The 15,138-nt window shown below is 50.7% G+C and overlaps 1 protein-coding gene across 3 annotated transcripts in view; it reads right to left on the minus strand.

The window, feature by feature from the left end:
* Positions 1 to 15,138, minus strand: part of RASGEF1A (RasGEF domain family member 1A) — a 273,939-nt gene that overhangs the window by 53,618 nt on the left and 205,183 nt on the right. The window contains exon 1 of one of the 3 annotated variants that reach the window (XM_069611039.1): positions 13,888 to 14,229. The exons of 1 other annotated variant lie outside the window; for it this stretch is intronic. In XM_069611039.1, the coding sequence (XP_069467140.1) occupies positions 13,888 to 13,893 (6 nt within the window). In that variant the 5' untranslated portion in view covers positions 13,894 to 14,229. Of the gene's footprint in view, positions 1 to 596; positions 616 to 13,887; positions 14,230 to 15,138 lie in introns of those variants that run through there. One more of the 3 variants, XM_069611041.1, reaches the window with a different exon arrangement.

The following is a 15,138-nucleotide window of genomic DNA, read 5'->3' on the forward strand; positions in this document are numbered from 1 at the left end:
GTAGTAAATTAATATGGACCGTAGGTTTCAGCTCATATAATCCTGGGGACCATGAGAGTAAAAGTGAGCTCCAGGAACAATGTGGTCCACACCTGAAAATGTGGGCAAACACCCATCAGCCAGTACCGACTTGTCTCAAAGTCCATATTTACTAAATTTAGCCTGCAATTGCCCACTCACTCCCTTTCCTCCAGTTGCTACTCTAGCCAGACCCAATGCCATGGTACTCTCACCTTGATGAATTGATGGTCAGTGGAAGGCCATATTCTTGGGGTCACAGAACATTTCCATGGTCGGGAAAGAGCCACCTCTTTAGGCGAGTTACTGGGGTGGAGGCTTGGAGGCATGGAGTGGTCCTCTTTCAGCAAGCACTCAAACACTTTGTGCACAGGGTGTTTGGCTACGCGCGCTCTGGCTCCGTTTAGAGCTGTCGATCAAGGCATGTGCCGAGCAATGGCGTAAACAGGCCGCAACCAAACCCCTAACCCCCCCCCCCCCCGTCAACAATCCAGGGAGCGCCAAAAAGCAAGGCTCTCCCTCGCATTACAGGGCGTCTGCCCAAGCCTGGAGCACGCAGGGCATTTCCCGTCACTTACCCGTCACAGGGCCCAGGGAGACGCCCATTCAGAAAGGAGGCCATGGCGACGGCTCCCGCCCTCCCCTCTGCTGCATATTTACAAGGTAATGCTTCGAGTTCCTAACAATCAGTGCAAACAACACCTTATGCAAGAGGGAAAGAAGCAGAACAGCTCGGCCTTTAATCCACTTTCCGCCCTTGAGCTCTAACAGGGCTCAACGGGATAGCTGCAACAATACAGTGCATTCTGTAAAGCTGCACGTCTGTAGTTTGCAACAGCACACAAGGCATCCCCAGGAGGACCGTGGTGCTTTACAAAGTTTGCTACAGGCCTGGGATTACGCAAAATAACACTGTGGCACACAGACCCAGTAAGCATTCCTATGGCACTCAACCATCGCACAGTGTGCGGTTATGCAACAGAAAAGAGCGCTTCAAATAATCGGATTGACAGAGTGCAGGTTGATCATAGTGCTCAATTCATCATCCGATACACAAATAAGAGAGGAGGGTCGGAGAGGAGGATGCAAAGGGCGGAAGGTCCCTCTGGCTGCACCAACACAGAGGATGCAAAGGGCGCCAGGTCCCAGAGGGCTGCACCAACACAGAGGACGGAGCGTGAGCAAGGTCCCAGAGGGCTGCACCAACACAGAGGATGCAAAGGGCGCTAGGTCCCAGAGGGCTGAACCAACACAGAGGACGGAGAGTGAGCAAGGTCCCAGAGGGCTGCACCAACACAGAGGATGCAAAGGGCGCCAGGTCCCAGAGGGCTGCACCAACACAGAGGACGGAGAGTGAGCAAGGTCCCAGAGGGCTGCACCAACACAGAGGATGCAAAGGGCGCCAGGTCCCAGAGGGCTGCACCAACACAGAGGACGGAGAGTGAGCAAGGTCCCAGAGGGCTGCACCAACACAGAGGACGGAGCGTGAGCAAGGTCCCAGAGGGCTGCACCAACACAGAGGACGGAGCGTGAGCAAGGTCCCAGAGGGCTGCACCAACACAGAGGATGCAAAGGGCGCCAGGTCCCAGAGGGCTGCACCAACACAGAGGACGGAGAGTGAGCAAGGTCCCAGAGGGCTGCACCAACACAGAGGATGCAAAGGGCGCCAGGTCCCAGAGGGCTGCACCAACACAGAGGACGGAGAGTGAGCAAGGTCCCAGAGGGCTGCACCAACACAGAGGACGGAGAGTGAGCAAGGTCCCAGAGGGCTGCACCAACACAGAGGATGCAAAGGGCCCCAGGTCCCAAAGGGCGCCAGGTCCCAGAGGATGCAAAGGGCGCCAGGTCCCAGAGGGCTGCACCAACACAGAGGATGCAAAGGGCGCCAGGTCCCAGAGGGCTGCACCAACACAGAGGATGCAAAGGGCGCCAGGTCCCAGAGGGCTGCACCAACACAGAGGACGGAGAGTGAGCAAGGTCCCAGAGGGCCGCACCAACACAGAGGACGGAGAGTGAGCAAGGTCCCAGAGGGCTGCACCAACACATAGGATGCAAAGGGTGCCAGGTCCCAGAGGGCTGCACCAACACAGAGGACGCAAAGGGTGCCAGGTCCCAGAGGGCTGCACCAACACAGAGGACGGAGAGTGAGCAAGGTCCCAGAGGGCTGCACCAACACAGAGGATGCAAAGGGCCCCAGGTCCCAAAGGGCGCCAGGTCCCAGAGGATGCAAAGGGCGCCAGGTCCCAGAGGGCTGCACCAACACAGAGGACGGAGCGTGAGCAAGGTCCCAGAGGGCTGCACCAACACAGAGGACGCAAAGGGTGCCAGGTCCCAGAGGGCTGCACCAACACAGAGGATGCAAAGGGCGCCAGGTCCCAGAGGGCTGCACCAACACAGAGGATGCAAAGGGCGCCAAGTCCCAGAGGGCTGCACCAACACAGAGGATGCAAAGGGCGCCAGGTCCCAGAGGGCTGCACCAACACAGAGGATGCAAAGGGCGCCAGGTCCCAGAGGGCTGCACCAACACAGAGGATGCAATGGACGGAAGGTCCCTCTGGCTGCACCAACATGGAGCGGAGCATAGCATGGGGAGAAGGGCCAGAAATACTGCATCAGCTTGGAGGAGAGCATGGGTGGAAGACTTGGAGTGGCTGGGGGCGGAGGGGGGGGGGGGTTGTGGGGATAGAATCCAAATCAAAGGTTGACTGCAGGTCCGAGAGGAGTGTATATGGCTCAATGTAAAGCATTGAGCTTTGTCCAACAGGTTCGATATGATTAAACACTAAGGAGCCCTGCACAAGCCAAAGAGCCCCGGCAACCTTCAGGCATTTGCCATGGACGCACTCTTGGAAAACAAAACAAGGGAACCCCCAATGACCAAAAGAAACACAGGAACAAATGATTGACAGCTAAAACAGCTTCCGCTTCAGGCACACGTAATAAAGAGTGATATTTCAAGCAGCTGACATGACAAGGCACGATGCAATGCCCTATCGTGACACTGCGCTCACGGGTCCTAAAATAACAAAGCATGACCTGTGTATGAGTCAAGTTGGCATCCCTCTTTTTTTCCCTTCAAAATCCAAGAGGAATGCCTACGAAACTCGTACACAGCGTGACTTGGGCCATGACAAACTCCCCCGGCAGTCCCGCTCTCCACAGCAGGAAGTAAAAAGCAGCGCATTCCGCGAGTATTACAGGTGAGCGTTTCTGAGGCGCATGGCAAGAGGAGGCCCAGGCGCTGCCTGCAGTGCAGGCCTTACTGGGACAGGCGCTGGCTTCCTTGGAAAGCGTGGGAGCAGGCCGCGACAGGGGCGACAGGGCCGCCAGGCTAACTCGGGCAGAGCTCCTTTATTTGGTCTGGGAGCGGTTACTGCGCCGGGCCAATGTCAGCTTTACTGCTGGGCACCGTGGGCGAGGATGACAGCGTAAACACTCGCGCGTCGGATTCCTGCAGCCTCCGGGCTCGTCTTCTCCCCGGGGAATCGAAAGCCTCGGCATCCCTGCAATACAGTTCCCAAATGAAGGCCCTCTATGGAAGCACACGCCAGCCTTGGCACCGAGCATCGGCCATTAGCTGTTACGTGTATTTAGCATCAGGTTTGAGTCTTGTTGGGCTTCATACGTGGCTTACACGTTTCAACTCACAGCCCTTGAAATGATGGAGCTACATTAGCAACATACTAAAATACAACTGAAAATAACTAGGTGTACACATTTGGATGACGCGAGGCAGTGCCAACATGTGGACTATATCAGACTGGGGAGATCAATACATATTATATTTTTTTAATCAGGGTGATCAGGTGCCATTAATCGATATTTGACATGTTCTACACCAGGAGAACATAATAAAACACAAGCTTCGTGATAACCAACAAACCACAGATAAAAACATAAATATAAGGGCAAGGGGGTGGAGATGTGGGACCCACACAGACCAGCCGTATACACTATGCTTGAAAAAAGAACCTGGGTACTCACTAAACGTGGCTTGTAGATTCGCGCAGCACGTTTAACGGAAGAAGGCCACGCTCTGAAGAGAAATCCAGGATTTTGACAATCAAACGATATTGCCTCCCACAACATCGAGCGTCCCCCCCCACTTTTTTTAGAGGGCACCTTGATATGCTAATTTCTGGTGACATCACATTCCATTGGTAGGTTATGGACTACTCCATTTTGAGGACTTGACCCATCGCCTCGAGACAGACACACATCTCATAGGACCTTAATCAGAGAAATTCGGGTGTGAATATTATCACGGGACGATAAAAAGACGAGAGTCAAGTGGTTCGCGCGGCGTTTCTTTGTAGCCGAAAGACTGCCAAGCGGCGCTGTACCCCTCCATATACACCCCCCCCCGACTTGACCTGCAGCAGAGGGTCACTGGCGTATTCTTGGTAACCGCTTACACAAGGGGTTACATGACCAAGCTGTTATGAACATGTAGTAACCAGGCGGTCCGGACAAGTGGAACAGGACAGAGGGAGTGGTGCGGGCGTTGGGCATGGCCCGCTTGGCAGCACTCCCCAACTACTCCTCCCTCTGTACTGTTCATCTTGTTCTTACCGGGACGAACGTGTCAGCACGAGGGAGAAGCTCGCCAAAGATACATGGGGAGGCAGCAGACAACGGCCTCTCCAAGATGCACAAAACAGCAAGGACGGCGTCATGGCCTTGCACATTTTTCAGTTCAAAGGAGCCTCGGGCGTCAGGGGGCACCCCAGCAACTCTCCCTATGTTGCCAGCCAGCAGTCTTTTAACACAGCAAATATATTGCCTTCTATAGGACGTTGCATTACAAGCCCCCCCATTTGCTAGAGCACGTCTGCAGTGACTTCCCTTGTGGTACAAACAAACAGACAGAAGAAACAAACATGTGATCACCTCATTGCCCTTAAAACCAGCTCCTTCACAACAGCCACAATGAATGATTTATCGCTTCTCAGTGGGCATTTAGAGTTTCAGCTCCCTGTTGGCTGGACGAATAGTGATAATTGGCGGCTGTATTTCTTGGGCTCTATAATGTACGTACACCACAGGGGCTACAGACTGTTTTCCCCTCCAAGCAAGGGGTGGGGGTGGGGGGTTGTTGGTTCTTCCCCATGTTGAATTGGGTCCCCACACATCTTCGGCCAGGCCTGCAAAACAGCTTGTCGGCATAAATACCTAGAAATGGTCAGCACCTAAAAAAATAATTAAAAAAAAATAAAAATAAAAAAAATAAAAAATCCACTGGGCCTATGTGTGAACCAACCCAGACTGTGCTTTATGCACCCGGGGCACATGTACACTGCTCCAGTGAAAAAAAGCCACACAAAAAATGTTATTTTAACAGAGTGAATAATTAGTCTGACCAATGTTGATACTTGGAAATGATCAAACATAAGACTACTTAGTAGGCAGTGCAATATTGCATTCCTTTGCTTCATCTTCACACAACTGCGTTATGCCATCTAATGACTGGGGGGGTGGGGGGGATCCGTCTTGTGTGTTCTGGAATCTGGACAATATTTTGAAGAAAACATGGCAATTTCTAAATGAAGTCAGAAGACCGTTAAGAGCTCTGCACAACACTCAAACGCGATTGCAGTATTCTACTAGAAAGTTACTTTTTTTTTTTTTTTAAATCCTGCATTTCTTAAAAGATCACATGTTCCCATTTAGGCCGTGTAGATCCACAGAAGTAATCTGATCGACTGCACCCCTCCTTGTACTTCGGCCAGAGCCATTTTGCATGCCTGAACGCAGTTCAGCAGTATGGCAATATTCCACTGACAACTAGCCTGCTTTCAGAAAGAAAAAAGTATCTTGGCTGCCTCCAGTCATAGCCAGACAGCACTGTCCAAAGGAACGCATATATGGACGCCTCCAGCCACTGGAACGTCTACAGTGCAACCCAACATTGCTCTCTCAGTGGAATGCGCCAGAGCGGCTTAGACTGCAACATTGTAACCAATACTGGCCAACCAGAAATCCGCACCACACACAGCGAGCTTTGCAGAAACCAAGGCCCAAAAGAGTGTGCCTAAAGCAGGACGACATCATGGTTTGCTTGCCAAAGACCCCGACCCAATGATCCTGCTAAATAATGGTGGCAAGCCAAGCATGTCTGACAAGCCCCAAACCTGAAGCACTAGTAGAAAAGAACACGAAACAGTGAATGCATACGTTTTAAGGCAAGTAGAAATATTCAGTGTGCATGTCTCCTGCATGGTATAGCAGGGCCCTCAACTGTAGACAGTGGCCCTTGGTTGATGTTCTTCCTTTAGCATCACAACTCAGAAAATTTGGTCCAGCTGCCACGTAGCCATCAACATAGCATGCCTAAGTGTTTAAACCAGTCATCGCCGCTACTACACTAGTTGCCCAATTACTATTCACAGACACTCTTATTTTCATATTTGTTTGGACTGATATGCCAAAGGGCTTTACACCACACTCAGGGGCCATAAAAATGGAAGCAACACTATACAAATATAAAGTTACATCAACATATGCAACTTACTTTCACTCCCCCTGCATAAAATGTTTAAGTCACTGGGATCTGTCACACTCCGGAGCCCTGTATTGGCAAAAGAGAGAACCACTTTTTTGTCAGCTAGGCATAATGTGTTGATAGTCACCAACCCAGAGATCTCTACCATTTAATGCCACCGGGCTTAGACTTATGGGCGAGATCAGCGCAAGAGGGGCTTTCATGAGCAAAGCAACCATGGCTACTTGGTGTAGCCGGTAATCGGGATCCAAGACTGAAGTGCCACAAAGCAACTCCCACCGGAGAGCAGCTGGGGCCCACTCTGCACTGCCTGTGGATGGACACTTGGTCACAGGAACATGCACCGCAGGCTGGTGGATACGGCTAGAAAAACACCAATCACTGAGCTAGATTCCACTAATGGTTTACAAAGTAACGCCACATGAGCCGTCGCCAATGTGAAATACCCGGGGGGGAAAGCTAACTTCTGAAGAGACCTTGCCAAGGAGTGCAGTCTAAAGTCTTTTTCTGGACTGGTACACCGTTTCCAGAGCTTGTGGAGGCCCGCCCTTCCCCGACATGGAAATGTTTTATAATGGCGCAATCCCATAGGAAAACGTTCCATGAATCAGGCCCTATGCATTTCTGTTTTCAGACCTGGTCCATCTCACGGGTTGAGACCATGCACCTGGAAGCCTAGTACACAATCCCTCAACATGAATTTGTTTCAGTTGGAGCAGACATTGGGCTTCTTGCTAAAAAGATTTGATTGGTGCAGTTTAGAGCCTTGATCTCGAAGCATTGCATACAGAACACAATGAGAACAGATTTAGTGCAGTACCCAATTAGTGCAGTACCCAAATTGATCATCTGGCAGCAGGGTCCAAAAGAATTCTGTGTGGCAAGCCTATCACTTTGTACCATGCCACTGTCTGAAGAGGCCTTCCTTCTGATGCCGGCGCCCATTTCCCAAGCCTCTCAAGCCTACACGAAGAGCCCGGCTCATGGAGGCCCCCTTGTGTGAACTGAGAAGTATCACAAGATTTGATCAACTGTGTCTTGACGGTTTAGTAAAACAAGCGTGGAAATGTTTTGTTGCACACAGAAAAAAAAAATAATAATAATTAAAGAAAAACCGAGTTGAACAAGAACTCACAGTACAATACTGTATAGAGAACAATGCACACTTAAAGGCAGTAGCACTGAAGAATGCAGTTTCTCAAGGCGTCATTTTCTAACAAATAGCACACCTTGAAGTTAAAAAATAGCATCAGTTATATTCAATAGTACATCAAATCTAACTGATCTAGGTCACCCCCGCAGGTAATTTTGCTATTGAATAGCAGATATTGTGCGATTACCCCGAGATATGAATATTAGATCAACAAAACGTAGTGACAGCGTCAAAGCTTTGACGCCGTCACAAAGGTTTTGTTGATCTAATATCCACATTTCTAAATAAAAATGATAACCAAATTTTTGTTTCAGAAGCATGCCCTTCTCATAACAGAATAAAACCTGTAAGTCGGCCGCCCCGTCCTCCACCCGCGGCTTTGGTCCTCCATACAAGCAAAGCCGCGGGTGAGGACGGGGTGGCCGACTTACAGGTTTTATTCTGTAATGAGAAGGCCATGCTTCTGAAACAAAAACTGGGAGTACCTTCATTTAGAAATGTGGCCACCCATTAAAGACTTTTATGGCTAATTGTGAGAATCTGTTGTGTTGCGAGTAGAAACCTGGTAGGAGCTTGGCTGGGTTGGTTGGGCGTGGTTTGTTGTTTACATGTGTCAGACTGTAATTTTTTTAGGAATGTTTGTTAGTGTTTAATCATCACCCTGTTACACTATTGAAATATTCTTATAGCTGGTGAGGAAAAACTAGTCATGGATGCCAGCAAAATGACTTTCAAATTTCTTACTGTGTTGTATTTTATGCTAAAATTAAAGAAACGTATTTTTTTAAAAACTAGCATCAGTTAAAGCACATCTTTTTTTAAAGGATTTAAACAAGTTGAGGCGCTCCAGGAAGGCTGAAATGAGCAGCAGAGGGGAGATTGCATTATTGTTGTGCACATCACCAAGGGCAGCCGTGGCCTCATCGTTACTGTGCCCCGGTCTGAAGGCCAGAGTACTGTGCCCAGCTTTGAACGCCACACCCAGAGCATGCCCATTTCAGAGACCTACTGCCGCAGCACCAGGCCCAGTTCCCACCCCTACAACTGCTCAGAAGCAACGCGACAGAATGGAAACGGTCCAGAGTCTGGGGACCCAGAGCATGCCAGCGTAGACTACACACAGGGTGTGAAATGTGCACTCTCCACTAGCTAGTGATATTGGACTCTTGGCGAATAAGAAATGGAACACTGTGCATAGGCGTGTCAAGAGAGTGGCCTGGAATCCAATTGGCCAACCCTGGTTCCCCCTCCCTCATTATCCTAAACTATGATCATTACCTGGCGGGACTTGTGTGTGTTCGTACTACTTGCCGCATCTGCATAAATCCGTGCCCCGCTTGGGCCATCCCAGTCAAAAGAGTCCGGACACGCCACTGTGTGCACGCACAGAAATGAGGAGGCGCGCGACTGCGACTTATGGCTGGGTAGTAGCTTACATTTCCCCCCAACCCCACTTGCCACACATTTAACAAGGAGGGGTTTAGGAGCGTAGCATTTAGTAGACCGAAGAGGATAAAAGTAGAATGATTGAGCGCCACTCAATCGGCAAAGAGAAGCCATGTGGTGAAAGAAGCTTCCCTTTCAGACCAAACACGCTCATTGGTTAGGCTGGGCATGATTACATTAGAATACGTTATTATTCTACCTGGAAACAGCACAGAAGGTCCATCCTTCAACCCCAAGTGGAAGAGACAACAGGGATTGAAATGAAAACTCTCAATTAAAATGAATGCCAATTTGGAACCAAAGACGTAACTTTAAGAGGCAAGATTAGCAAATGTAGTGAGTAGCATGAGCGGTGCCCAGCTGGGCTCTCTGCGTCCCTGGCCTTTCATTACATGGGTGGGGGCTGTATGTGCATCATGCGTGCATGGGCCTGGACATAGGTGTTGAGAGGGCAGCGTCACGCAATGCACAAAGCAGCAGGGATTATCATGAAGAAGAAAAGGCTGAATTAGCCAATCCCAGGGGCCAGCTAGGCTAAGGGACACTTCACAGGTCGGTGACCCCGGAGGGCCCTAGTGACTGCCACAGAGTCAGTTAGATGCCGGTCCCCACCCGAGGTCACCCATGGACGGCAGGTGAATTGACAGTGCCCCCCCCCCCCCATCAGGCAAGCGACGATGGCCGCTTTGCAAAGCGTCGAGTTACGAGTTTGGCGCCTTCAATGGCAAATTACACCGTCAATTCGAGTTGGCAGGCGGAGAAGACGCCGCTCCGCCATCTGAAATGTAATTATCCGCCTAGCCCTCGCGGGACCCTGGTTAGCAAGGATCAGGGCAGACGGTGAACGGCGCGGGGGTTCCTCAGGGCAGAGAGGGGGGGGGGGGGGTTACGAGGATAAAAACACCGGCTCGTGCTGCGTCCTGCGTGCGAGCGCCAGGCGGCACCTGTCACTCACACCATCAGAGACATACATGCCTGCAGGTACCGAGTCCACGCGCAACCTTGCAGCTCGTGGGGGGCGCGCTGTCAGCGGAAGTGCTTAATGCCAACCGACAGGCCCAAGATTGCAAGAGGGAGGAATCTTACTGTGGCACAAAAAAACATAAAACAAAGATGCGCCGGTCACGTGCTTCGAAAATCCAGAAGAGACCAGCAAACAAACCTGCCCAAAATACGGACTCTCATAAAGCAGCAAGACTCCTCCCAACCTACAGGAGCTTGTCATTTAGGACTTATCCTCAAATCTACCCCCTACTAAGCCCTTTAAGACAACATTTCAAAACTCATTTGGGGGTCGCGCCTATAAACACCTGTGTACAACACCATCACAGCAAGGATGAAGGGGTGCTGCCAACCAATTACAAATGATGCCGGGTTTCAATGTCAGTCTATGGTCTGGTGGCCCAGCGGTACCACATTAGCCGCAAGGATTGAAAGCATGTGGGCAGCTAGAAGAAATTGCACACAAGAATTGGCAGGATGGTGCACGCCAAGGCCTGCTTTCGTTGCCATTCAGCAGCGGCAACACTCGGGTTAAGACATGGGCTAAATCCTGATGCAGCAAACAGGTGGCAGGAGAGGCAGGGCAGTGATAATTGGCAAGATGGATCTCCTCTTTAGATATGGCATGCTGGGTAGGCCACCGTCACAGTTAAAGACTCTGTGGGGCAGCATTAAGAGCCTGTTGTCACTGAGGCCTACAAAGCTCCCGCGTGGCAGGGATAGACACGGGGCATATGGGATCTGTGGCCAATAGTCTGCAGAAGGCCAGTGACCCCCTACCACTGAGGATGTATAAGTGGCATGTGGGCGCCCAATAGGATAAAGTGGCACATGTGATGCAATAGACCTCTTCGCGCCACCTTTGGTTTCCGTTTTTTGTCAGGTACCGGCGTGGCAGGGGGTGGAGGGGGGGGGGGGGCAGTGTATTCCTCCTCAATGGCTGCCACCAACGGTTGAACGGGCTTCAGGGTAGATACTTTTCATGCTGGGTTCCTTCTGCTTTTAAGTACTGCAGTAACAGGGGTCAGTATTACCCAACTTCGGAGTATGCTAATGAAGTTACATTGCGGGGGTTCGCCAAGCTGGAGGCTACGCGAGAGGTCTGAACCCGGTGCCCATTGGGACGGGCACTGCAGCAATTAGGGGGGGGGGACTACAATACTGAGGCCAAAGCACCCCAGCAAGAATGAGGCATGTCGTTGAAAGGTGCACTGAAGAGCACGGTACCTTGTGGGGCAGCCCTGGCGCCAGAGTGCACCCAATCCACGGCCTTCCTCCATCTGCATGCCACTCTCCTCCACCGGCTTTTACACAGATGCGGTTATGTTTCCCTGGCTTGCCAGGGTTTTACAGCTCCAGTAAATACACACACAGGCTTGACATGCACCTTCAAATTGTGAAGTTTACATGTGAACTTCGTAATTCATAACGAATCTGACGGTAAGTCACAAGCCTCGATTATTCACTTTACATTTGATAGGCAGAATCCACGCCAGTGCCAAGGAGCGCTATACACATGCCGTTAACCTAACAGTCGCACTGCCGCTCCTGCCAGGCCTAAAGCGGTTTGGCCACAAATACCAGAGCTGGCAGCAGCTGATGCACACATTTGTTCACAAAACCAGTACTTAACAGAGCTGTGCAGCAAATGCACTGTCTGACAAGTATGCAGTGCCATGAAGCCATACGATAGCAGCTTCGCGCTATAACAAAATACCCATGACACAGACTTCCATTCTAAAGGGATTTCAGCTTCACAATCCTGAGGCCTGGACCCTTTAACAACATAGGTAACAGAAAAATAAATATAAGAGTCTTTATATGATGATGGAGAAGAACGGACCTTTAAACTGTAAAACAGAAGAAGAAAAAAAAAAAAAAAAAAAAAAAAAAAAAAAAATCACATTGAATGAACACAATAATTCCATCGGTTATCTACCAACACTTGACTGGGGTCCAGTGGGTTTAGACAACCAAGAACAGCGGCTGCTCCAGGAAGAGCACATTATGCATCACTCAGTAACTGTGCCTCGAGACCGATTTCAGCGCGCTTTATCACAAATGACCCATAATCAGGCATTCATCTTTAACTGGGAAGCAGAGACTCCTCATCCACTAGGACCACAGAAGCAAACATTGCCACTGCACTGTGACAGAAGCGCAACTCGAATTAACAGAGGGGTTTCGTTGAAGACTTCCCTTCGGCCAATCAGAACGCATTCTATAATCTCTGGTATAAACCTCATTCCAAACATTCCAATGTAAGACTTAGCTATACAAGCAGTACAGAAACAAGCAGCGTAAAGGCAGAGGGGAGCATGCGCAATTCAATCCGCCAAACTAAAACAGCTGCACCTTACATTAAGTGATTTGCGCACGCTCACTCCCCCACCCCTTCAATAAACACATTCTTGTTTAGCTACACAACTAGCCTCAACTGCCTGGAAGGTGTATTTATTCCTCACGAGGACGACCCTTCCCCCATTTTATAACCGATGAGAAACTTGGTGGGGGCCGGCATTATTCCACAATAATGACCCCTCCCTAGGTATGAAAGTCTTAATTATAGAGGTACTCAATCATATATTTCAACTTGAGAAGCCCAATGCCCATTGAAGCACCATACAGCCAAGAGACACAAACAGCGTAAACCTGTGGTCTTCCAACGGGGCGGGGGGTTCCGAGGGTGAGCAAAGCAGACTCTTAATAGAAGATAAGCATTAGGTACTGGGCTTATTTTTTAAAGAGCATGTGCACCCCCTGGACATAATTTGGGACCTTGGTGGGGCAACCCCTAGGGCGGGCGGGGGCGAAACAATGTTTAATCAAGGGTGAGGGGAGCTCGGTATGAAACAGTTTGAATACCACTGGATTAAACCCCGAGTTAGGGCATCACACAAACATACCACATGCAAAACGAAGGGACATTTACTGTGACTTCACACAAGATGATTCGAGCCGCACGTGTTATTATGACAAGCCACTGCATAACACGGCAATTGCACAGAAGCAGCTGAGGGGCGCTGTCTACAGTTCAAAAGCAGCCACTCTAGTGTTGACATTAAAAGACATCTTTCGTTCTAGTCAACTTGGCGCATCGAAAGTATAAACCGTGCAAGGCACCGCCTATTTGAGGCGAGGGGCGAGCCAAGTGAAAGTCGTACCACCCCCTGATTTCAAACAGCGGCGGCAGCCCCCGCCCACCTAGCCCGGGAAAACTGACAGCCGCGGCCTCTTTCAAACAGAGAAGGGGGAAGCAGGGGAGCAGCCCCAGGGAGAGAAGGCGGCCCCAGCTCGCGCTCCAGAGCGGAAGAGGCCAGAACCGTTGGCCTCCCAAGTGCAGGGAGTCGGCCCTTCCTGGGTCATGCCCGTAGGTGTAGAATTGCAGTGACTTTTCTGTGTTAATACGCACTAAACAGCAGGTAGATGCACTCCTTTTAAAATCGGCGAGGGGAATGTGTTGAGAGGGGGGGTGTATTCCCCATAATTGGCACCGTGACCTCTCAACTGACCCCACCTATGCATCTCCGGGGAGCAGCCGCTGCCTGCCTCCTGTGCGCTTCTTTACAAGCTTGGAAGACCGCAGGACTCAGCACTAAACAATTGTAATTGTTGGACCCCCCCAGGGTACACGGGTCCAGACACAACAGAAACGTCTAGTCTATACAAAAATAAACTACTCACACTATCAAGCAACCCCACGCCATACACACACCCCCTTCAGAAAATGAAAAGGTGCCGTAAACAGCGGCGCAGATCTGCTCACCCGCATTTTCCGCACCAGGCTGCGCCTGTGAAACCGAGGGGTGGCCGTTCGGATCTGCGGGGGCGCCTCAGAAGTCCAGCGCTGTGCCCCCCACACTCCCGGCGGCACGGAATGTCCTCTGCTTCCCGCCAGTGCAAACAGTCAGCCAGACCTCAGATATACGTGCGTGTGTATATGTACGAATGCCTCCAGAGGACGCTGCCTTGCAGTGGGTGGTCCTGATCCGCCCCTGACCCCAGTCGCCGTCACTCTCGGAGGAATGCCGGGCACTGCTGCTTTTGTATGTGCTCTGAATACTTCTAGCGGTGCGGCCGCCCCCTTCTTCCTGCGGTGGCGGGACTCGTCCAGCAGGTTACAGACAGACAGCCCCGTTCCCTGCTCTGCACCGAGCTCCGCCCACAGCGCGAGGCCACGCCCCCAACCTCTGCTCTGGCCGCCCCTAGGCAGCGCTGTGATGGAATCACGTTTGTCTTCAGCACCCCGCTGCACTGTCATTGCCGAATGGGGGCATGACGTCACACAGGCATACAATGTGACCGGGCACCAATGAAAAAGTTACCCACAGTAGCAATTAATTCTTTTAGTGACACACTGAGTAGTACCCACGTTTCTTGGAGGGGGGAGGAGGGGGGTGGGTGGGCAAATGTGTTGCATATTGTGCATTTTGAAGGATATGTGTTCAGTAACACTGTTCGAAACTACTAGCTGCATATAAGATGTTTTATTTATATAGTGAAGTAAGTAAGCTAAAACAAGGGCCCATTTTCACACCCAAAAATGGCCCATTTTCACACCCAAAAATGGCCCACACTAGCATGTTGGCCATTGCCCCATGGGCCAGTCCATGCCTTTAGGACACACTGAGCCAGTCCTAGCTCATTAGCCGATAGACCACTGCATTCTGGGATATGTAGTGAGCTTTTCATTTTCTTTGTGCGTGCAGAGTCGCAGCATGCAAGTTGATCGTCGATGGATGAAAGTACGGATAGGCAAGTTATGTTCTAGGGGACAGAGTAGGCATCCTCCTTTCCTGAGCAGGTCAGTGGGCAAAAGGGTGGGGGCGGGATAGAGGCGGGGCGTTTTTATCAGGGAAGCCACGTTTTTCTCCGCAGTTCAAGTGGGGTCTTATTTAACTGATTTGTTCATTTCATTATTTTATAAGTCCAGCACACACTAGACCCACACTTTTCTGTTGGTTTGGTGCGACTTTTATCGTGGCACCGCCCCCAGGGCGCTTTATGGCATAACACT

Source organism: Ambystoma mexicanum, chromosome 8 (assembly GCF_040938575.1).
Source record: "Ambystoma mexicanum isolate Mex_15411 chromosome 8, UKY_AmexF1_1, whole genome shotgun sequence".
Taxonomy (NCBI): domain Eukaryota; kingdom Metazoa; phylum Chordata; class Amphibia; order Caudata; family Ambystomatidae; genus Ambystoma; species Ambystoma mexicanum.